This window comes from Puma concolor, chromosome E4 (assembly GCF_028749965.1).
Source record: "Puma concolor isolate L17-30 chromosome E4, mPumCon1.1.hap2, whole genome shotgun sequence".
Lineage (NCBI taxonomy): Eukaryota > Metazoa > Chordata > Mammalia > Carnivora > Felidae > Puma > Puma concolor.
In genome coordinates this window covers 862091-886218 of record NC_141683.1, presented here as the reverse complement: position 1 = coordinate 886218, position 24128 = coordinate 862091, and the positions used below count along the sequence as shown (strand labels likewise).

General features: G+C 55.4%; 1 protein-coding gene across 5 annotated transcripts in view; it reads left to right on the top strand.

Annotated features, from left to right (window-relative positions):
- Positions 1-24128, top strand: part of ADAR (adenosine deaminase RNA specific) — a 38897-nt gene that overhangs the window by 379 nt on the left and 14390 nt on the right. The window contains exons 1-6 of one of the 5 annotated variants that reach the window (XM_086694065.1): positions 15261-15454; positions 19596-20758; positions 20876-21025; positions 22489-22672; positions 23301-23449; positions 23939-24083. In XM_086694065.1, coding sequence (XP_086550191.1) covers positions 15440-15454; positions 19596-20758; positions 20876-21025; positions 22489-22672; positions 23301-23449; positions 23939-24083 — 1806 coding nt within the window. In that variant the 5' untranslated portion in view covers positions 15261-15439. Of the gene's footprint in view, positions 1-15258; positions 15455-19595; positions 21026-22488; positions 22673-23300; positions 23450-23938; positions 24084-24128 lie in introns of those variants that run through there. The other 4 variants (XM_086694063.1, XM_086694062.1, XM_086694064.1 and 1 more) reach the window with 4 other exon arrangements.

The following is a 24128-nucleotide window of genomic DNA, read 5'->3' as shown; positions in this document are numbered from 1 at the left end:
CCCCGCGGCCCCCCGGCTGGCCCGCGCCGGCCCTGCGCGCCTCCCGCGGGGAAGGCGTGGGCGTCCGCCGTGGACAGCCCGCTGCGGGTCGCGGCCACCGCGCCGAGCCTCGGCCTGGCCCTGCTGCGGGAGGCCTAGTTGCGTCACCTCCCCGTCCTCCGTCCTCCATCCGCTCGGCGTGATTCTTGGGCCCCGCTAGCGGGTAAGCCTGCCGCAGGTGTTCCGTGTGATGTCAGAGTTTGGGAAACTTGCCTTTCCAGAAGGGATACCTGTCCTTGGGTTTTCCGGGCAGCGGGGGCCAGGCTCAGCAGGCGCCTAGCCGGGAGGGCAGGGCACTGGCACACAGAGGTCCCTACGGTGGCTGCTGTCGGAGGGGCAGGCCGAGTAGGTCACGGGGAGCGTCAGATTGTCGAGCGGATGTGGGCGAAGGTGCCAACTCCATCTTTACCAAGCAAGGCTTGTCCCCCTCGCGTCGAAGCCTCCGAATGTCTTTTTCTTTATTTAACAAACACTTGCGTGCTTGCTGCACGGGCCGCAGAGAGGTAAGAGTGGAAAGGGGCGTGAGCTTTGGAGTCAGGTGTGCCGTCTGCCATCTGTGCGACACTGAGTTATTTAACTTCTCTGCTCCTACTCGGGCTTATCTGCAAAACGAAGGTAATGATGTCTACTTTGCACGGTAATTGTCAGAATTCGAAGTGTCAAGCTGTTATGAGTAAGGGCACGGCACCCAGGCGCTTGAACTTGCTCCCTTGCTGAAGGTGCCCCGTTGCTTCGGCGGATTGAGAGCGGGGAACTTTTTGCTATTTTGGATGTTTGCTATTCCGCCAGATACGATGAAGCAGACTTGGGGGGAGGGGATGTCAAAACCCACAATCTCTCTACTAAAGACCTCATAAAATTGTAGAACTGGAAAGAGGTTAGGGCTTCACTTATTAAGTATTAATTAATAATTGCTTCTTATTGAGCACTTGCTGTGTGCCCGACACTGTCCCAAGCGCTTTACATACACTAACTTCTTTCATTCGTCCGGCAACCCAGTGCAGAAAGTAAGCATATCCCCATTTTACAGATGCAGAATAGGAGTCTCAGCCACAATCCTGAGACTAGTTAATGGCAGAACTGGAACTTGAACCCAGAACCCAGGCTTCTCAGGCTGTATGGAGCTTGAGCCTTGTTATTTCTCAGTGATGAGAGAGAGAGAGGGAGAGCGCGCCCTGGCAGTGTGAACCTGTGTAGGGGGATAAGGGAGGCATAAGCAGAGCTTAGAGGGCCAGTATTTGCTGCAAGAATAATATTTCAAATTGTTCAGTGATAAATTATCTTTTATTTTACATTTTACCCAGCATGGTCCAGATGTGAACCGAGATTTGGCCTTTTCACCCAGAGAAAAAGGAAAGGCTCATGGGCACACAGTGCTGAGATCGTGGGCACACAGTAGGTATTTGGGAAATGCCTGCGGAAAGAAGAAAAAATCTTGAGGTATTGTTATTTCTGCCAGACTGAGACCCATTGCTCAATACACAAAGGCTGCCTTAAGCCACTGTTACACAGTAACAGTATAATATGAGCATCTTTCCTATTCATGGACTTAAAGATTTGGTGTTTTTTTTTTTTTTTAATGTTTGTTTATTTTTGAGAGAGAGCGTGCACACGCCAGTGGGGGAGGGTCAGAGAGCAAAGGACGGAGAATCCAAATCAGGCCCTGTGCTGACAGCAGTCAGCCCGATGCAGGGCTCATGCTCACAAATCCGGAGGTCATGACCTGAGCTGAAGTCAGACACTTAACTGACTGACCCACCCAGGTGCTCCCCAGGACCTAAAGATTTAAAGCTGTGTCTCAGACCAAGATTGGAATTCTGATCTGTGACCAACTGATGAGAGTTTGTTTTTTTGTTTTGTTTTTTTTAATGTTTATTTATTTTTGAGACAGAGAGAGACAGAGCATGAACGGGGGAGGGGCAGAGAGAGAGGGAGACACAGAATCGGAAGCAGGCTCCAGGCTCTGAGCTGTCAGCACAGAGCCCGACGCGGGGCTTGAACTCATGGACTGTGAGATCATGACCTGAGCCGAAGTCAGACGCCCAACCGACTGAGCCACCCAGGCGCCCCATGATGAGAGTTTTCAAATATGTGAACAAGAGAATCTGAGCTCTGGGCATCTGTAGTGATCTCTTGAGATATAGCAGTTTATTTTGCTTTAACATCTTAGGTTTGGACCATATTGGGTCCAGCTGCCTGAGTTAAGTTTTCTGGAGAACACCGGATGATTGTTTGGTATAGAGGTAAAGAGCTCAAGGTACTAGCTTTGTGGCAATATGAAATACTTAGGAAAGACCTGTGACTAATGGGCATTAATGTGGGAATAGTAAACTGGTTTCAAACGGTTGATGTTGGTGGTTTCCGTCAGCTGTCGTTCTGGGTTCTATTTGACGATGTCTTAGGGCTGTAGAGTGGATTATACCAACTCACAGGTTTATGTTCCTCACCCATATAGACTAACACGCCCCCCAAGTTCCTCCACCTGAGAAGCTGTTACTGCCTCTGTACCCTCCCAGGTGCCCTAAAGCACCCAGTTCACCGTCTTCATCAACCCTAATCGGAGAAACTCTACCAGGGTGTATGCTCTCATCCCCCCGAACCCCGTCACCACCACACACAGAGTAAAAGCTCTTTCCCAAAAAGAGGGTGCGTTAACCCAGTCGTAGATGGCAGAAGCCCAGTGTGAACTCAAGCAAAAAAGAGCCCCTCCGCCTTTGACAATTTAACTGGAAGTCCAAGGATGAGCCTCAGGTGTGGCTGAAATAGTGTCACAGACTCTTGGCCCTGCCTTTCTCTGGTCCTTTTTTTGCTTATTGGCCTCATTTTCTGCTGTTTTCTCTGTACGCACCGGCAGCCCCAAGCTGATGACTTTGCAGTGCTCTTCTGCATTGTAAGCTGGTCACTGTGGACAAGGGGACAGGGACACCATAATTGGACAGGTGTGTCATGGGCCCACTCCTGGGATGCCAGAGTAAACCGCTTGTCCGTAACCACGTGGAATGACTGCCCCGTGTGCGTGTGCGCGCACCCCTGCTCGGATCCTACTTCGAGGCCCTTCCGGAGCCTTCCGACTGGGACGCCCGCCCTGGTTTTGCTTGTCCGTCAAGTTGTTGCTGTGTGGCCCTGCTCCTGTGCCCTCTGACCTTTCCACACCCGTGCTCCCGCCACATCCGCCCTTCCCCATGCCCTCAGACGATCTGCTGTCGGGGTTCAGGTCACGATTCTCCCAGAAGCCTCCCTGGGCCTCCGTCGATGGGTTAGGCCCCCTTCTCTCTGCTTATGGATCAACACCGGAACACGGCCCTATTGTAGATTTGAGGACCCTCGTCCTTAATTGGCGTTATTTCTCTTAACACTTATAACCCATCGGTGTTGCATGGTTGTTTGTTGCCTGTCTCTCCTCGTTAGAACATCAGCTTCATGAGAATAATGAGTGAAAGCATTTTTGTTTCATTAACTGCTGTGTTTCTAGGACCTAGGACAGTGCCTGACACGTAGCACGTGCTTGATAAGTGTTTATTAAATGCATGAATGAAAATCTGCCCACAGGGAGAAAATGCTGGCATCGTGTTGATGAGGACTCCAGTCTGCCTGATAGATACAGTTCTCACTGTAAATGTCTGCAGACTCCAGGACCCCGGGCCCACCCTGCAAACGCAGAGCCTCTCCCCGTGTGCCTGCACAGGCCAAGGTCGGGCCCCACGGAGAAGCCACGTGGAAATTCCACCCCGTGAAATGTTTCGCTCCCCACTCAAACCTTTCTCAACGATGATATGGTGTATACGGAGGCTTTTTCCATAGTTTGAGGCTTTTCCTTAGGGTATTTATTTTTAAAACATTTATTTGAGCACTTACAATGTGCCAGGCATTGTTCTAAGCCTTTTATAAATAACTCATTCTTTGATTGGAGTTTTGGGATCAAGAGTTGTGAACTTTAACATTTTTTTCTTTTGAATACCAAACACTCAAGAAAGGCTAAAAAAATCCCAATTAGAAAATTCTAAAAGAGATGAGACCTGCAGCTCACCTCACCCTGCAGAGGCCGGCCTGTGGTGCGTGCCCCCCTGACCTTTCTGGGGTTTTAGTCGCAGCTGTTAAGTAAATGAAGTTCTGTGTGCGTCTCTGGGCTGCAGACGTAGAGGTGCACGGGTCTCTCTCAGGCTCTTACTGCGTTTCGCCCCCGTGCAGCTCTGCGTGGCCATCTGCACCTCGCCTCCCCCGTGCGCTCGTCCTGGCGCTTCTGTTCCCGGCCCCGCGCTGGCTCGGGGGTTGTGGCGGCCAGATGGGGGGCCAGTGGCGCTTCGGCCCCGGGGCTGTGCGGTGTTGGTCTTCCGCCCTGTCCCCAGGAAGGCCCACGTCTGCCCTACATACAGAGCACATCCGTCTTTCCCGCAGAGGGGCCTTACCTTCCAGAAGCCTACCTGTGCCATGCCCACTCCCAACGAAAAAGGGAGCGGGTGCCCTTTTGTTTCTTCTTTAGCACAGAGTAGTTCTCCTAGAAATAGACGCTTGGGGTGAGGGCCGCTGTGTAACCCCACGCTCCCCTCCAAGCACCAGGCCCCGCCTGCATCTGCTGTGGCCTGCGGTGCTGGGCTCGGTCCCCACGCGCTTCCCGAAGACCGCGTGCCCAGCACCCTGCCCAGCGCCCTGTCCGCTCCGGGACCGGGCGTTTTAACGAAAACCGGAAAATCTTTGTTACATTGAAAATTACTGTCTGGTTTTAATGTGTATCTTTTCTTACGATTAAGTTTGAGCTCTTTACAGACGGTTACCATGTTTATTTCCATTTTTTTAAATTCTCAGTCAATATTTTGTCTATTCACTTAATTGCATTTAAGTTACTTTTTACAAATTATACAAATTCCCTTAAAAAACCTGAATATGCGCTCCTTATAAAAACTTTATCTGCCGTGGATATTTTTCTGATTTGTTGTTTGCCATCTAATTTTGGCTTTTTCATTAAACATACAAAACCTGCTTTTCGTTATTCTGTAGACGAATTTTGTGCTTTTTGATTTCTTCCTTTGCTTGCAAGCTTTAAAGTGTTTTTTTCTCATTCTGTATTCCAGTATTTTATGTTTTGCTTTTTTTTATTATTTTAAACAGCTAATACTCCATTTTATTTTAGATTTTAACAAATATTTTATGAAAATGCTGCATCGTGTTTTAAATAAAATCAGTTTGAATTAGATGGTCTATATTTTATTTTACATTACATTAGTGCATATATATTTTTCCTTTTTAAAATAATTTATCAGAATATCAAAGCTTGTTCCACAAAACTGAGATTGAAACATATGTATGTATAATTCTTTTAATTTTAACGTGCTTAGCATATCCACGAATCGCCGCACGGCATAGTGTTTCTCTGTGGCTGTCCATGTGGGGTAAGAACTCGTCCATGTGTAGCCAAAGGACAGGTGGAGCCCCTCCAGCCCTTATGTGCTGTTTCCCTAAGACCCTTTTTTATTAAGATACAATTACGTGCAATAGACGGCAAATATTTCAGTGAATATTGATAAATATATATGCCCGCTAGTCACCATCCAAATCAAGAAATTAAAACCTTTCTATCACCCCAGAAAGTTCCCTCATACCACTGCCAGAAACCACTCTCCCCAGAGCCACCACTGTTGTGATGTCTGTTATCTCCATACATTAGCTGAGCCGCTGTAAAATTTCACACAAATGGAGTTCTAGAACGTGTACTTCTGTGCGTGGTTCTTCCGGTCGGGATCAAGCGGGTCGCGCGTGTCGTTACCCTGTGTGTGAACGGACATCGGGTGTTTGTGCGTTCGTCACATGATGGACATTTGGTTTGTTTCCAGTTTGGGGCTCTTAAGAATAAAGCTCTATGACCATTTTTTTCATCTTTTTTTGTTGAGGTACAAAACACATTGCTACACGAAGTGTAGCATTTTCAAGCATATGGTACAATCATCTTACGTACGTTCACATCGCCAACCGTCCAGAACCTTTTCTCTTGCAAATCCGAAACTCTGTCTCCATTAGGTGGCAACTCCCCCTTCCTGCTCTTGCGCCGGTCTCTGTTAGTCTTCTTACATGACGCCTTTTTGTGGCCGCTTCTTTGTATCTTCCTGGTAAGTAAGTGCCTGGGAGTATAGTTGCTGGGTGTCGGTGGTGGGACGCTTAGCCTTAGAAGGAGCGGCCAAACAGTTTCCACGGTGTGGCACCGGTTCGTGTTCCCGCCAGCAGCGTATGAGAGTTCTAGTCGCTCCGTAGCCTCCCCAGGTTCAGATACTGTTCAGGTGTTTTTATTTGAGCCGTTCTGGTAGCTGCGAAGTGGAGTCTTACACTGTTTCCACTACTACACTTTGAGCTGTCCTTTTTAATGTTTATTTTTGAGAGGGAGAGAGACAGTGCGAGCAGGGGAGGGGCAGAGAGGGAGGGAGACACAGAATCCCAAGCAGGCTCCAGGCTCTGAGCCGTCAGCACAGAGCCCGATGCGGGGCTCGAACCCACGGACCGTGAGATCATGACCTGAGCTGAAGTCCAGAGCCAATCATTTAACCGACGGAGCCCCCGGCGCCCCTAGGCTTCGCGCATCCTAAGGGCAAGTTTTATGCCGTTTGTATTTGTTTTCCTATTCTTACTGGACCCCCCCCCCCATCTGAGGGGTGGTAATGCTTTATAACAGGAAACTTGAAAATTGCAGAAAACTATTAAATTGAATAAAATCACTGGTAACTACGCCTGTCAGACATCCGTACGTGTTGGCGTGCTTCACACAGCGCCGTGTGGCTTATCCCGCACACAGGCCGGTGCTGGGGTTGCTTGATTGAGCAGCTCGGCCCTGTCCCGGCCTCCACTCTGCCACCGCAGGACATCACCTGTTGGCAGCAGGAATCCTTTGTCACGGGAAGCCCTGACAGCTTTTTGTGTTTTCTTGGCCAGAATTGTCACACGTATCACTGGTGGGAGAAACAGAATCGCCAAGAGGAGGTTATTAGATGCCCTACAATCCTCCCTCCGGGTCTGGGGAGGAAGCCTGGCCTTCTCAGAGGAAGGTGGGCAGAGTCGGGCCGCCTCAGAAAGGAAGCCTTTCTTGTGGGGTTGGTCGGTACCTGCCACTTGGGCGCGTTGTTTTCCAAAAGCTGAAGCTCTTCTGTGTTTACGGTTTTGTGTTCCGTTCACTTGTTATGATTTAAACATTTCCCGTGGCGTTAACTCTGTAAATACCACTCTTATGTGTCATGTAACTAATTCACGGCTCTTCCAGAATTTATGTGACCATGTGTTCAACTTTGGACTTGACGGCTGTTTTCAGTTTTTCCCTATTGTAAACAATGCTGTCGCAAACGTAAGTTTTCATACTAGATTTTGGGTTTTCCTCCTCAAGATGGATCTTTATTATTATGTTCACTAATAATAACTATGTAGTCCTAGGATTACATTGTCATTAGTGGTAATGGCTGTTGGCTGTTAGCTGAAGTCACAGACATACTTGAGACCTCTGACGCCCAGTGTCCGATTACTTTCGTACAACACTTGGACCCGTCGTCTAAGTAGCTGTTTCTCCCCCTCCCTTCTTGGTCTTCTCCCTCCCACCTCTTCCTTTCATCCAGTCATTAACGCATACTTCTCTGACGGGTAATTTCTCGTACCTTCTATCACCAAAGCACCGTGCTGGGTCACGGCTGTAAGACTTGTACTGCTCAGGAGAGATGGACGTAACGCGTGATCAGATAGCCTGCAAATGCTTAGCCGCAGCTAGTGCTAAAGACCGTGAAGAAAGCTTCCTAGGGTCATGGGTACTATAAATTTTATATGCCTTCTGCTCCCGGCACAGGGACAAGACGAGGAGAAAACAGTGTGTGCCTGCAAGAGTGCTCTGTGGCTGTTGGACAGACAGAGCGGAAGGTGCCTTTTGTGAAGCCTGCTTAGGGGACGTTTAGCCAGGAAGCGGGGCATGCTGCAGACCTTGTCGTGACCTTGGGCCTTTATCCAAAGAGCAGTGGGTAGCCATAAAGGGTTTAAAGGACGGAGATGGCGGTGACCTAATCCTATTTGAGAACATTTTGGGTAGGGCCAGTGTGGGTTCCTAGAGTCCAAGGTGAGACTGTGAAGGCAGACGTAGAGTCCCCAGCTACCACTGGGTAGTCTTATTTTTTTTGACCGATTTATTACATTTTCGCGTCTTTAGTTGTTAGTGCGATTGTTTCCCCGAACGTTTGACAGGCATTTATACTTCTTGTTTGTGTGTGCGAATTCCCTTTTTATCAACCGTACTGTTGATAAAAGTACAACGTGGGGATGGCTTAAGGCCAAGGCTACCTGCTGTGAGCCAGAGTGCTGGCTCTGGGACTTCCAGCAACCTCCGTGGCTTTGGTCTGCCTCAGTTTCCTCTTCTGCAACATGGGGACCGTGATTGTGTGCCTCTCGGGTGATGGGGCTGAAGGGTAGGCCGGTGTGCCGGCTGCAGAGCAGAGCTCACCGCTGTGTGTAAGTGTCTGACGCGCACACGCGCACACAGCTCTGGGTCCCACGTGTGTTGTAACGGGTTCCCTCTCTGCGTTCATGTTTTTATTAATATATTTTTAAACTGATTCTTAAACACTGTCCTGTTTTTTGAACCACAGAACTTTATCTGCAGTGAACAGATGTCTTCCATTGCTGTGAAACAAGTCAGACATTCTGACTTAGTTTTTTAGAATACTTTACAAATAGCCTTTTAATCCATTTGTAACCTATTTTGGCTTATTACTGTAAGACAAGGCTCCAAATACGTTCCCCCCCCCCCCCAGAAGCCGATGAGTTGGCCGAGCTCCCTGTGTTGACATACCTTTCCTCCCTCCCTGCTGCTTTTGGCTCCCTGTCACATGTCAGACCAGTATACACGCTTTAGGGAACGTGGTCCTGCCCTGTCAGCCTGGAGCTCCATCCTTGTGTCGTACCAGACTGCTGAGAACGAAGACAGTGTAAGTAATCCTTTGTCGGCTGCTCAGTCCTTTCTGCCCTGACCTCATTAGAACTTGCAGTGACCAGTTACTTACTCTGGCTCAGTTCGTAAATTGTCCCGCCATCTCATTTGGGGTTGGTGTATCCTTGTACTTAAGAATACACTCCTCAGCAGAGTTGTATACTTTTCCACATGTAGGCTTTCACATTTCTTAAGATTATTCCTAGATGTTTATTTTTTTAATGGTTTAGTTGCTGTTAAGAGTACAGTATTTTTACCCTACACATAAGAAAGAAGTTGTGTTTTGTATATTTTTCTTATATCCAGCCAGATTCCTTGACTGCCTATCGGTTCTAAGAATTTTTCATTCTGGGGTCAACTGCAGTTCTGATATTATCTGCAAATAATCTGTTTTTTCTTTACTTTTAGCGTATCTTTTTTTCTGCTTTAGGATATGCTAGAATTTCCGAAACAATGTTAAGTACCATATTTTTTTCATTCTAAGACTTTTGAGCATAAAGCATGCTACTGATTCAATAATAGCCCGGGGGGGCTATCATATGAAATACATACACACCTTGTAATCACATCACAATATCAGAAATGTTAGAGGTGCATCTCAGAATTGAAATAAGATAACAGTAGTGGTGGCCATCCTTACTTTATTCCTCATTTTATTGGGAATGCCTGACCCATTTTAAATATGATATTGGCTGTTGATTTGTGCTGGACCGTGTCTGTAATATTTTTTCAAATAAAACAAAAGGTTCTAATTCTGCCAGACAGTAATGGGAAAGGCGTACTGTTTGGTTTAAGTAAAACATGGAAATTGTGGCTGTGCACATGTCGTCTCTGACAGCCGGTCTGTTTCAGCTTTTTCCTCTGATAGCCTCAGATGGCAGGAACCCGAGCAAGGTCTGTGCTAGTTTCGCACTCGGAGCTCCGTTTGCCCCGGCCATCAGGATGGCGTGTCAGCTCCCTAGAGCTGTAGTACAGATTGCCATGAATTTGGTGACTCAAAACAAGAGAAAATCGTTGTCAAAGGTCCGGAGGCCAGAAATCTGAAATCCGCATCACTGGGCCAACATCGGGGTGTCGCAGAGCCATGCTCCCTCCAGGGGCTCTAGGTGAGCATCCCCTGCCAGTGTCGGGTGGCCGCCTGCATCGCTTGGCCCGTGGCCACGTCACTCCTGTCCTCGAGGCCACCTTCTTCAAACCTCGCCTCTCTGTCTTCACACACCTTCTATACACAGAGCTGGTGTGTGTAGTCGGGAACGTCTGTGAACTCGTCGGTGCTGAAAGAAGGCTTTTATTTTTATTTTTTTTCAACGTTTATTTATTTTTTTGGGACAGAGAGAGACAGAGCATGAACGGGGGAGGGGCAGAGAGAGAGGGAGACACAGAATCGGAAACAGGCTCCAGGCTCCGAGCCATCAGCCCAGAGCCCGACGCCGGGCTCGAACTCACGGACCGCGAGATCGTGACCTGGCTGAAGTCGGACGCTTAACCGACTGCGCCACCCAGGCGCCCCAAGGAAGGCTTTTAAAGATATGTGTTACTCGTTCCCTCTGGAAAGAACACTGCAGATGCCTGGACATGGCTCCGCTTTCGTTCACAGAAAGTCCGTCCACCGGAAGTGCGCCAAGAGCCCCTCCACCTCGGCCCCTTCCGCCGTCCCCAGTCTCCAGCTCTAGGGCAACCGAGACGCGGGCCGAGTACACTCCTTCTAAGACTATTATGAAGACAGAATTACAAGCTGGTCAGTGCAGACTAGAGCGCGGAGAGAAAAACGACGTCAGCATGTCGGTTCGGTAGTAAATGGGTCGTGCCGGGAAGCGGCCACTTGGCACGTGGCTGTGCAGCAACCGGCTGTTGGTGAAACCCGCCCGCTCACCCGGGACACAGCGCGGACCGAGGGGCAGAGGCCGCCTTCGAGCCCGCCCACCACAGGACTGCGCTTGTCCCCTCTGCCTCCTACGAGCCTTGGAGATAGGGACATGACCCTTGCCAGGAGCTGGGGCTGAGCCCATCCACCCACGGGCCGGGCCCTAGGGAGGACGAGAAGGCGAGAGTGAGTGGGAGGGCCCCCCCCCTTTGGACCCTGGCTCAGAGGAGCCCAAATGTGGGCCGGTCGCCGACGCTCTCCGCTGGCCGGCGCCACACCGGAAGTGAGCCGTGTGCTGTGTGCCAGGCCGGCCGCCGTAGGAGAGGCAGTTTCGGGGGCGGGGCTTGACGCATCGAGTCACGAGAGGGCCATCGTGTGGGGTTTTAGAAGACGAAATGCACACGCACGGGTTAAACTTGCACGTGAGGGGCGCCTGGTGTCTCGATGGGTTAAGGGTTCACTTCAGCTCCGGTCATGATCTCACAGTTCGTGGGTTTGAGCCCCGCGTCGGGCTCTGTGCTGACGGCTCGGAGCCTGGAGCCCGATTTGGATTCTGTGTCTCCCTGTCTCTGCCCCTCCCCCACTTGCGCGCGCGTGTGCGCTCTTTCTCAAAAATAAATATTTAAAAATTCTTTTTAAAAAAAGGACATTTGGGGTGCCTGGGTGGCTCAGTCGGTTAAGCATCCGACTTTGGCTCAGGTCATGATCTCACGTCCGTGAGTTCGAGCCCCGCGTCGGGCTCTGTGCTGAGGGCTCGGCTGGGAGCCTGGAACCTGCTTCGGATTCTGTGTCTCCCTCTCTCTCTGCCCCTCCCCTGCTCACGCTCTCTCAAAAATGAAATAAACATTAAGTAAATAAACTTTCATGTGAACTAGGTAGCACAGCCTGTTAGCCATTACTATTAGTATGGTTTTGCTATTCTTCCTAATATTAGGTCTTTGACATACGATAACGCTTGCTATCACAATGCCTGGTGCCTATAGATAGTTGATAAATACCACTTTTCGCTCCTCTACTGGCTGACTTTGGGTATAGGCGCCTGCCTGCTGCTGAGGGAGACCTCACGGTCTCCTGGGGCTCCTGAGGCAGCCCTTTTGCTCTGCTGCGATTTCAAAAGCCAGTCTAGTGATTAACATCAGAACAGGCGTTAGGGCGAACGCGGCTGAGGGGCACTGGTCGGCAGGGCCGGCCGGTCACCGGTCTGTCTGCAGAAAGCTGGTGGGGTCGATGTGGGAAGGCCCTGAGGGTGTTGAAAGTTACGTTGGTGTGGTGCAATAAAAAACCCAGTGATAAAGACCAAAAGGGAAACAGCGACCAAAAAGGGCAATAAACGTGGGCTTAATGGGCTTATTATGTGTTTCCTAGGAGTTAAGAAAGGGAGTTTATTTATGTGCATATCCTGTTCTGAAAAGATGCCCTAATAGTTAAAAATAGCTTAGTAATTTGTTACTTTTTTTGATAGCGTGTTGCAAGTTAAGTAGCTTGCATTCACACGCAGTACGTGCCTCTTGCCGCGGGACTATGCGAGCAAATACGGAAGGAGTTTGCAGACATCTGCCTTACAGAAGGGAGAGAGGATTCGATGTAGCCCCTGTGCACAGCCCCGTCTGGCTGTAGGACATCAGGGACTAGGAGGACTTGTAAATATGCACCCTGCAGCAGCCAGGTTATACACAACAAGCCAAATTAATCGCTACAAAGCCAGACCACCATTCATAATTAAAAAGCAAAGATAGCAGAGATTGGAAACTAAAAGCCACTCTGCAGCCCAGGTGACAACGGATCCTCCCCGGGGCTTGGGGGGATCCAGGCCCCTGAAGGCAGGTGCAGCCAGTGCTCTGCAGCCATGACGCGGAAGGCCAACTTTGAGAACACCGAGCGAGGAGTGAGGGGCTCTGTACCTCGTCTTAGCGGGTAGCTCTCCGCCGGTGGCTGGTCGTAGCTGGTAACCCTGGATGTTATGTAGTCAGGACGACTTGCATCTGGGGTCATTTCTCAGCCGGACTCCTGGCCCCGGGGGGGCGGGGGGCACCTGTGTGCTCACGGTGCCACTGTGCACAGAGGAAACACGGGGAGGGGAGGGCCTGGTGAATTAAGGGTAGACAGTGGGGGTGGGGGGGAGCATTTGGACTGTTTGCTCTTTGGTATTTTCTGCAACGTTCTGCAAGTGACATGTTACTTTTGGTTAGTTTTTAGAAAGTGTTTCATCCAATGTGTGGAGTCCCCACGATAGCACAGCGCACAGATGGCCGGCAGCGTCACTGCCCTGTGGGAGCCAAGCACCCGGGGCCGTGAGATGCTTGCGAGTAAGGGAGCTGCTGGGACGGTGACGAGCAGTTGGCACTGTTTCCGGGAGAGAGCTGACGCTCTGTTGGGGAGTGAAGCCTTCTGCTTCAGCACCGCCTCCCATGTGAGGTTAAAGGGACGGAAGAGGCACCTTCCCTGTAGCTGTGACTGAGGCTCTTCCGGAACATTCTGGTAGAAGGGTCAAAGGCCATGGGATTGTTTAGCCCGAAGGCAGGAAAACAGAGGTAAGACCTAACGCATTTTACTTAAATGGAAAACAGAACATAGGAAGACTGGCCGGGGTCAGGTACGGAGAGTTTCTCGTTTTTAACCTTTTACCATTGTGAAGTGTAGCACATCCACGCAGAAATGTACATAAAGCCCAAGTATGTGACTTCATGAGCTGCAGCCCAGCACCCAGAACGTTGCTTCCCAGTCGGAACACCCTTCTTCCTCCCTAAAGGTGACCCCGTCCCGGCTTCTGTGAGGTGCCCGCTGTAGTTTTGCCTGGTTTGGGACATGATGTAAGTGGACAGGTAGTGTGTCTTTGCTCGGTGTCCTGTTTAGATGATGACCCACTGTGCTGCGTGTGGTTCCAGCTCTGTGGTGTTTGACGCCGTGGAACGTTCTGTCGCCAGTATGTGCCGCCATCTATCCGTTGTACTTTTCCTGGACGTTTGGGCTGTTTCCGGGTTGTCTGTTCCCAGTAAGGCCACTCTGTGTACGTGCGTCCAGGTGTAGAAGTGGGACTGCGCACTTGTAGGGCGTGTATATTCCCGCCTGTCCCGCGTATCGTGAACTGGTTTCCAGTAGGGAGTGGGAGCTGCTGCCCACGTGGTCGAGCGGCCGGTCTGGGGGTGGGCAGTAACTCTGTGGCCTTCCCGTGCATTTCCCCAATGTGAGGACATCGAGCGCGGTTTCATAGGTTTGTTGATCTTTCCAGCTTCATCGAGTTCTGTGCTACATTCTACCCATCGATTATTCTTTCCACACAGTGGATTATGGGTCAGTCACTAAGTGCGGAATGTCAGGAGGCACGGCACTGTGATCCTTGTCGGGAGTGCTGGTCCTCCCCAGCAGACTGTTGGCTAAGGGCACCTGCCCTTCCCCAAGGACACCTGCCCTTCCCTGGCAAGTGGGAGGCACGTGGGAGGCGTGTGGGAAGCTGCGTTCAAGGACCCAGGCAGGCATTTTCAGAGCACAGATAAAGTGCTCTGTAGGGTAAGCGCGGAGTAACGGAGAAGCACAAAATGAGGGGCTGCAGAGGCACCCACTCCCCAACCCAGAGCTGGGTGACGCTTCCTGGGGAGAGGATATTTGAGGCAGCCCCTGAGAGCCTTTGGTCAGAAGCAGCGCCACAGGTACATTCTAAGCCTCGGAGGACACGCACAGACGCACAGGAGGGGGAGCCCAGCCCACTGCCCATGGGGAGTTGGAGGTTGGGTGCTCCAGGGAGACCGGAGGGAAAGGGCACCAGCCGGGCATCCTGACCTCACAGGCCGTGGGGACGAAATGGCGATGAAACAGGAAATCAGTTTCTCACTGGGGAGGAATGTGGACTGCTGACCATAGGATTGACCTCTTGGACAAGCCTACGTGAGATCAGTTGAATTTCCCCCAGCAGACAACAGAAGTTATCTTTGGGGGAGTCATAACTGCAGTGAGCGCACAGTGGGGGTGCAGAGTGAGGCCTGGGTTTATCAGCAGCCCGCCTCAGGCCTCAGTTTGCACGTAATTTGGGAGTCAAGCCTGCCTACCTGGCAGAGCTGTGAAGGCGTGCTGGGATGGCGTCACCATTAGACCCTAAATGGTGCCCCAGCGGTGGTGGGTTTAAATCGCTCACAACCTGCTGGGAGGGTAAGTGGTGGGGGGCGGGGGGACGGCGGCTGAGGCAGAGGCCCAGCCTCGGGCTGTTTCCACAGAACTGGGCTGGGGGGGGGCGGGAGTTGTGCCCCGGGGGTCCCGGGCGGGGCAGGGCATGTGGGGCGTAGCCGCCTTCCTGAAGGAGTGACTCCAGTGGTCCTGCAAGCCGAGGGTTAGATCGGTTAGATCGGCGTCTGTTGGCTCCGCTCAAACCCCTCCTCCCGCTAAACTTCCCAAAGAGGCGGTCCTTCGGAGGAAACGAAAGTGAAATTGAGCCGGGCCACTTCGCCGCAGCCAGGCCGGCCGCGCGCCCAGGCTGCCTACTTCGCTGTCCCCGGGGGCGAGTGCGTCCGCCCGGAGGAGGGGGGGGGCGGCCCACCTGGGGAGGGGAGCGCCCGGAGGGGGAGGGTCGCCAGCACCGCTCCAGGTCATGCGTCGGGGGCGCCATGGACCCCAGGCAGGTGAGCCGGTCGCGCCCGGACGGGCCTCGGCCCGCACGTTTGCGTGTGTGCGTGTGGGTGGGCGTGTGCGCGCTGGTGTGAGCGTGGGTGGGCGTGCGCGCGCCGCATTCTGGGCGTCTGCGTCGTGCCCCTCGATTGCGCAGAGCCGAGCAGCGGGCAAGGGCGCCCGGCCTGAGCCCCGGTGCGGGCGGCCCCCTGCCTTTCTGAAGCCGCCCAGCGCTGGCGCCTCTTGGGCAGTGTGCCTCACTGATAGGCGTACCCTCTCTGCACGCCTTCCACTTCCCTGAGGCTCCTGGGGAATGAAAACCAGCCCTTACCACCTGTGGGAGAAAGTTTGTACACAGCAGCTTTATTCATCGCTGCCCCAAACTGGAAAACCCACACGTCCCTCAACAGGTGGTTGGCCCAGCGCCCCGGGGGATCGGGACAGTGCTGTACCGCTAGGCAACAGCCAGAGGACGGAGCCTGGTACAGCCCTGGTACAACGGGCGAACCTCAGGCTCACTTTGCTAAGCGGAAGCGAGCCTCAAAGGACTACACGCCACGAGTCCATTTACATGACACTTTGGGACGCCCTGCGCTGGGGGGACAGGAAACAGATGGGCCGAGGAGCGGCTGTGGGGGCGGGGTGTGGGGACAGGCGGCGCTCGGGTCGTGGTTGTGGCCACAGTATAGGGCCGCGCGTGCTCGGACTCTGTGCGATCAGAACGCATAGGATGTACGCCAGAGGATGCGCTTTGTGTAAATTATGCCTCCGTTTTTCAAAGACGCGTGCTTTTCGTTCCCCTCTGTCAAAGGGCTAGGGATTCCCGGTCTGAAAGGAAAGCATCCCTTCTCCCAGAGCAGTCTATTGCCCGGTGGAGCCCGTGTGGTAAAGGTGGGGGCTCAGCTCTTGAGCCGAGATTCCTGCAACTACACGAAAGCGAATTTACAGGCCGGTGAATGCGGACCGGCTGGGAGATGTTGAGACATTGGAAGGGTCCCCGTCAGCTGGCTGCCGCTGTCCTGCTCTCGTTCCCGTTCAGTGGCTCCCAAGGGCTGTCCCCAAGCCACGCTTTGGCTGGGCTTGGCTTTCAGGAGACTTAAGGGGGCGTAAAGACAAAATAACCTCCCTGTAGATTTCCTCAAAATAAGCGCTATGAACAAACACGGTATACCTTCCCTTTTCTCCGTGTTCACTGTCTGCACACGTATATATGTGCATGCGTATATCCTTGGGGGGTTTTCTGTTTCCAAAATGAGATTATAGATCATAATGTTCTTCAAGTTGCCTTTTTGTAATTTGACTTAACTTTTAATTTAATTTAATTAACTGTAATTTTGTCATTCCTAAAATTTTCCAGGTGAATACAGGTAGATTACAACACACTGTTTAAAAAAAATCCACAAAGCCCTGCTGTCCCATAGCCTCACTAGCTCAGCCCCTCATCTGTAGGGGGACATTCAGATATTTTGCAAGTGTTGCCAAGTAGTAGCAGTTCAAATCTAGAAAGCAGCTAGCTAGAAACTGACTTCAGCCGCTCTGCAAAAAAAAATTCTTTTACCCGCGTCACTGCGACAGCTAACGGGAAAATCCCTAAAGTCCCTATAACAGCCCTGTGGGGGCGCAGCTCCCTCTGTGCCCTCGTTCGCTTGGGCACAGCACTATGTTGCGGGGGGGGGGGGGGGGGGGGTGGTGCAGCAGGAGGAACAGAGATGGGCTCGCGCTCCTGGGGTCGTCTTGTTCGGCAGACACTTCAACCAGCGTTGGCTCAGGATCGGCTTTGTGGCTGGAGCTGTCTTAGCGCTAGGAGTGCAGCGATAACGGACGAGGGAGGTCCTCCTCCCTCCGGAGCTCCCTGTGAAGTGGACTGTGCCCCTCCTCCATCGGTACTACCTGCGGAATATTGGGAGCGGAATATCGGGAGCGGAGGCTTGAGTAATTTCTAGAGCACCTACCAGTCTGTGCCATTAACAAGAAAAGCAGTAGTATGCTGAAAGGTAAAGCTGAGAGGGAGGGGTTCAAGCAGAGGAAACTCCAGAGGGCTGGGAGTCCGAGGTCTCCAGGGAAGGTGGCATTAAGGAGCTGTCCAGGGACTGGGTCAGGGTTGTGATGGGGGCGGCAGAGAGCGCAGGGACAGGGGATCGAGTGCAGGCTTTGTGGCAGCCCGGGCGAGAGGTAATAGGCTGGTGCTGGAAAAAGCCACCTTTGTGAGAAGCGGGGTGGGGGCGGGGGGGGGGGGATAGCACTCTGCAACCAGCCAGCAGATGGGGACGAGGGAGGGAGGCAGGCAGCCGGGCTGGCTCGGGTTTCTACCTTTCATAACCACAGGGAGAACGCGGCTGTCCACAGTCCACAGGGGCAAGAACGGCAGAGGGGCTCGGGGGGCGGGGGGAGGAGGTTAGTTTGGTCCAGAGTGTGTGGCGTCTGAGGTTGTGGCGGAACGTGAGCGGGCGGGTCGTCTGAGCTTCAGCACGAGGCGGTGGCTGCGGAGACTAGATTTGAACACTGTTTCTGAAAGAGGGGGGGTGGCGTGGAGGAGATCAAGGGGAAGGCAGAGCGGCCCTTGGACAAAATCTTGGGACTGGTTATACGTAAGGGTGGGAGAAAGGGACGCGGACGGACAGGTGGCAGGAGCCCTTTGGTGCCGTCCTCCCCGGGAGGCGGCAGGAGGACCGATGGTGAAGAGCTGCCAGTGCACGGCCACCAAAGCCAACCGCAGGGGGACACCTGACCCAAGTTCAGGAGCAGGGGTTCTGCGTGTCCGTGGAAGCCTTGGAGCAGGAGGAGGGGCAGGGGCCTCGGGCAGAAGAGGGACCAGCCCCGAGGCCCCGAGTGGAGGGCAGGAAGCCTCAGGAGCCGTGGACCCACGGGAGCCCCGCGGGAGCACGGTGGGAGGTGTACAGACCGGGGGTGGGGGTCGCCCTCGGGCAGGGGCAGGAATCTGCAAACTGCAGCCCTCAGACCGCGTGTTTTTGTTCTCCGTGCTGTGTGTGGTTGCCTTGGCCGCTCGGTCGAAGACCCGTCTGGTCCCGTTCGGAAGCTTCCCGACCCTGGGGCGAGGTGCAGGTCTGAGGTGTGGCAGCCTCGGCTAGAGTAACGGGGGAGTGAGTGAGGAGTGGACGGGCCCCTCGTGTGGCAGCCGTTGAGGAGCCCACGTGAGGGTGCCGGAGCGTGGCCAGCCAAGTGCCAGAGTCCCCTCGTTGTGACCAGAGACGCGGGGGGCAGAGGGTGAGGGTCACTGAAGGCACAGCTGCCAGCAGGTCCCTGGAGCCTCCCGGAAGTTCAGACAAGGGGACGAACGCGAGGAGCACTGTGGGTGTATGTTGACCCCCGGGTCCCTGAGCACCTCTGGCCACCGCTGTCCTCCGGGGAGCCGGGGCGGGGCAGGGGGTGAGCCTGGTCCGTGCCGGGGCGGGACGGGCTCGCGGGTGCCGGTGTTCTGGTAAAGGTGTGGCAGCCTGAGGGAGCCCGGGGCCGCCGTGCCGGGGAACAGGATTCTGCCAGCTGTACACGTCCAGCCTCGGAGGCTTTGGGTCAAAGTGCCCGGCATCTCTTCCGTACGTGGGCACCACGCTGAAGTGTGAGGACGGAGTGGCCTTTTTTTCCCAAGGAAACCGTCCAGCCCCCCAAAACCAGATCCTGGGCGCCCGTGAGGGCCTCCGACTCATCAGTCCCCGTGCGCGTTTCCCTCTCTTCCCCGGTCCAAACGGGACCCCGCGGAGAGACGCTGGGGCCCTGCCGAGGCTGCTTCCTGGTCCCTTGACTCCCTGGGCGTTTTGAGGTTATTGTTCTGCTTTTGTTTTTAAAACAAAGTAACATTTGTTTGTGTGTTTGTTTTAATCTCAGAAGGGTAGTGATTTCAGAAGGTGGAAGGATTCCCTCTCGACTCCCCATAATCCTGCCAAAGGGGAAGGAGGGCGCTAGGTTGCTGGAGAGGCTCAGCTGCGGCCCGAGAGCCCTCGCGTGCTCCCTCATGCTTCCCTCTGGCGGTCCCCAGGCAGTGCTGGGGGGGGGGGGCCGCCCTTGCTGGGTCACATGCCCACTCGTCCCTCACCCCGCCCCTCCAGAGTCAGGGGCAGCGCCCCAGGCAGTACCGACCTGGGGGGCGGGCTCACCAATGCCCTGCTAACGCGCTTTCTTCTCCGTCTTCTTCTGCAGGGGTTCTCCCTCCACAGGCACCACTCCCACCCAGTTCAAGGCTGTGAGCCCGGCAAGCTTAGACACCAGCAGCCAGGGCCGAGATCTTACCCGAATAGTTTCCAGCTCCAGCAAATAGAGTTTCTCAGGGGGCGGCTCCCTGCCGTGCCCCTCACTGGAAAGCAGACCCCTTCGCTGCCACCGTTCGCCCCTGCGCTCTGGCCGCGGCTTCCAGGGCCACCTGCCAGAAGCAGGGGACTGGAGGCCTGGGGTCTCCCCAGGGGCGTGCCTCCCAGAAGTCAGGTGCTCCAGAGAGGGTCCTGGTGTCCTGCCCCACGTGGCAGGGCTTTGCCGAGGAGAGGCGTCGACAGGCTTTCCTCACGTTTCCAGGACCTGGGTATCAGCCAGGGCCAGGAACGGACGGTCTTAGAGCTTTTGCGGGAGCTGGGGGAAGGGAAGGCGGCCACAGCACATGATCTGGCTGGGAAGCTCGGAGTCCCAAAGAAGGAAGTCAATCGAGTCTTATATTCCCTGGCAAAGAAGGGTAAGCTCCATCAGGAGGCGGGAACGCCCCCCTTGTGGAGAATCGCCCCCGCGGTTCAGGCCTGGAACCCGCGTAGCCAAGTAGCCGACGCAGACCGTGCTCGCCAGGACGCTGGGAACCCGGACCCGGGTTTGGACCCTGAAGACCGGAGCTCCGAGTCTGAGTCGGAAGCCGCTCCTGAGCCTTCGGACATGGCTGAGATCAAAGAGAAGATCTGCAGCTACCTGTTCAACGTGTGCAACGCCTCTGCCCTGAACTTGGCCAAAAACATCGGCCTCAGCAAGGCCCGAGACGTCAGTGCCGTGCTGATCGACTTGGAACGGCAGGGGGACGTGTGCCGGCAGGGGACGACCCCCCCGGTGTGGTACCTGACTGACAGGAAGCGCGAGCGGATGCAGATAAAGAGAGACCCGGACGGCGCGCCCGAGGCCGGTCCGGCTGCCGTCCCTGAGGCCAAGGGAGACGTGGCGCTCCCGCCCCGCGACGCGGCCGTGCCCCACGCCGCGGACGACGCGGTGGCCATAGAAGACGCGGAGAATGGCCGGGAACCTGCCGCAAAGCTGGAGGGCAGGCGGGAGGCCGCGCCGGAGCCGGCGAAGCCAAAGCCGCCCGCTCAGGACAACGGCCCCTCGAAGACAGGGTACGTGGACTTTGAAAACGGCCAGTGGGCCACGGACGACATCCCAGATGACTTGAACAGCATCCACGCAGCCCCAGGTGAGTTTCGAGCCATCATGGAGATGCCCTCCTTCTACAGTCACGGCTGGCCGCGGTGCTCGCCCTACAAGAAGCTGGCGGAGTGCCAGCTGAAGAACCCCGTCAGCGGGCTGCTGGAGTACGCCCAGTTCGCCGCTCAGCCCTGCGAGTTCCACCTGCTGGAGCAGAGCGGGCCGCCCCACGAGCCCCGGTAAGAGCCCGCCCGCGGCCGCGCCGCCTGCCTCGCCTGGCCCCCCCTCCCCCCTCGGTGTCTCTGCCTTTGGGCTAAACCGCCCGCGTCGGCCCCTCCTGCAGATGTAGAGCAGGGAGTCAGCCAGAGTCCCGGCCGAGCGAGGGGCGGGCTGGGCCTTTGGCTGGGACGCAGCCTCTCGGGACAGGGCCGGCTCTCGTGCCTCAGTGTGGTGCCCGCATCCCCGCGGGCTACAGGTGATGGAGACGACTCCCCGCCCCTTCCGTGTGCCTTCCCCCCCTTTCCAGAGAGGCACGGGACGGGTGAGCTGGGCCAGGCAGTAGCTTCAGGTCCCGACCCCCCCCACCCCCCCACCCCCGCTCCTGCCGGGAGAGGGTGGCTTCCGAGTTCACGGCTACCTGCCCATTGAAGGTGGCGGTTCTAATCTCACCCGCCGCCTCTGCACACGTGGATGGGCGAGCCCCGGCTGTGGCTCCTGAGCTGTGAACTCAGAAACTTCCTCACTCAGGCAGCCGGCCGGGCCCGGCCCCAAAGGTCCCTGCAGGCCCCTGGACAGACTGAGGGAGGCGGGTGGGCCCAGAGGGGCTGCCGAAGGGCCTGGTGGAGAGCTGGGGTGGGAGAGGGTTCCACTGACCTCTGCGTTCGCCACGGGCTGCCTTCCCAGCCGCGGCTGACCCTGTCCCTTGCAGGGTGGGTGTGGGCGGGCGGGGGGGGGGGGGCATGTCCTAAAGCTGCGAGGCCAGGACCTGTTTCTCTCTGGGCTGGAGGCCGGTGGCTGGCAGGCTCTCCCCTCCCCCCACACTGGGGGGCAGCGGGTTCTGTGGCCAGCCTGCCTGTAACTCCAGCTGTAAGACAGCATCAGGTACATCAGAAGACCTGGGGAACCAGAAACTTGACCTACTTTCCTAAATGAAATCCCAGGTTGAGCAAAGAGCGGAACAAATTTGAAAACTTGAATGCAGGAGGTCCAAGCGAAGTCCTGAGGCCTAGAACAAAGGCTTTTTGGTTTTCTGCATAACAAGGGGGAGTCCTTTCTTCTCCAGCTTCACACACAGAGCTGTAGAAGGACTCAAAAGCAGAGAGCTCTGTGTCTCTGAGGGAGGCTGGGGACAGAGGCAGGCCCCAGAAGTGGCAGGTACCTGACCCCGTGGGTGTCAGGGCGCGTGAGGCTGGGCAGTGAGGAGCCCCCCAGAGGCGGCCGGCCGACCACAGACGTGGCGGTGGTGGTGGCTGTGGCTCGTCATTGTTTGCACAGGCTCTGTCTTAACTTAGTGTCAGCAGGCCACAGGCGTCCCCCAAGTGCTCACTCTAACGAGCTCTGGGGACGCAGGCCCTGGCCGCTTTGTTTCCGCAAGGCAGGGCCCTTCCGCCTTGGTGGGGCAGAGGCTTCAGGGTCCTGGGCCCTGTGGAGAGGGTGGCAGGGACGGCCGGGCCAGCACTCACACGTCTCACTTTCCATCAAGATTTAAATTCCAAGTCATCATTGGTGGCCGAGAGTTTCCCCCAGCAGAAGCTGGCAGCAAGAAGGTGGCCAAGCAGGACGCAGCCCTCAAAGCCATGACCATCCTGCTGGAGGAGGCTAAAGCCCGGGACAGCGGGCGGGCAGAAGAGCCCTACGACTGCTCCGTAGAGAAGGGGTCGGAGAAGGTAGGCGTCCTGTCCCCACATCACCAGCATACCCACATCTTAACCCGCCTCTGCACGCCGCCTCAACGCAAATAATGGGTCCGTGCCCTCTCCTGCCCCCACTATACCTCCCCGTGCCTCCTCCCCTCAGGCCCAACCCCCCTGCCTGCCCACGTCCCCGGCCTACCTGGAGTTACAGACCTCCAGACTGGAAAGGGACCTTAAAGATGACCGAGGCCAAGCCCCGTTCTTGGCAGATAAGAAATGAGACCTGGAACGTTTAATCTTTATTTATTTTTGAGAGAGAGACCGAGTGTGAGCAGGGGAGGAGCTGAGGGGAGGGAGACACAGAATTCGAAGCAGGTTCCAGACCCTGAGCTGTCAGCACAGAGCCCGACGCGGGGCCCGAACTCACGAACCGTGAGATCATGACCTGAGCCGAAGTCAGACGGTTACCCTACTGAGCCACCCAGGCGCCCCTGAGACCCGGGACGTTTAAAGAACTCCCCCTTCCCTGTGGCACAGGCCCAGAACCCCCGAACCCCCTTCCTTTGGAGGTCAGCCCCCCACCCTGTGGCCGACCCGTTCCCTGCACCACGATGGACAAGCCAGTGGTTTCTCAGGTGTTTTCTTGTCTCGTTCTCTCCAGACCACGGAGTCCCAGCCCAGCACCACGTCGGCAACGCCCTTCTTCTCCGGGAAGAACCCCGTCACGACCTTGCTAGAGTGCGTGCACAAGCTGGGGAGCTCCTGTGAATTCCGCCTCCTGTCCAGAGAAGGCCCTGCCCACGACCCCAAGTACATCGCTGTGTCCTGTGTCTCTGCCGAGGCTTCCTCCAAAGGGAGCCCCCTGCTGGCCTCCTGAGGGACGGCAGACTGTCTCACTGAGCGGGCACACCTGTCCTCGCTGTGCAAGACGGGGGCCTCGAGGGCAGGGTTGCAGCTGTGGAGCAGACAGTCTGGGATGGGGGGGACTCGGGGCAAAGCGGGGACCGGGCGGTAGGGAGACCCTCGGCTCGGAGGGTACTGGCGGTGCGTCTCCGAGAGGTGCCACCCGCGTGCCCGCGGCCCCGCACGACACGCTCGAGAGGAGGGTCCCTGGAGGAGGTGTACCTGGCTTGAGGCCCATGCGTGGCACGGGGGTCAGCCAGGCTGAGGGGGCCGGGGGCGGGGCCGCGGGGGCCGAGGCACAGAGGCGACGTGTGTGAGGGCTCGCCGGCCCCGAGAGGTCGCCCCGGCGGGGGCCGGGCCGCGTCCCGTCAGCGCCGTTTCCACCCCTCCCGCCAGGTTCCAGTACTGCGTCGCTATGGGAGCCCACACCTTCCCCACCGCGAGTGCCCCCAGCAAGAAGGCGGCGAAGCAGATGGCCGCAGAGGAGGCCATGAAGGCCCTGCACGGGGAGGCCACCAGCTCGGCGCCTTGCGACACACAGGTGGGCCGCCATCGCCGCCCAGGGGCTCGGGGTCGCCCCTCAGCT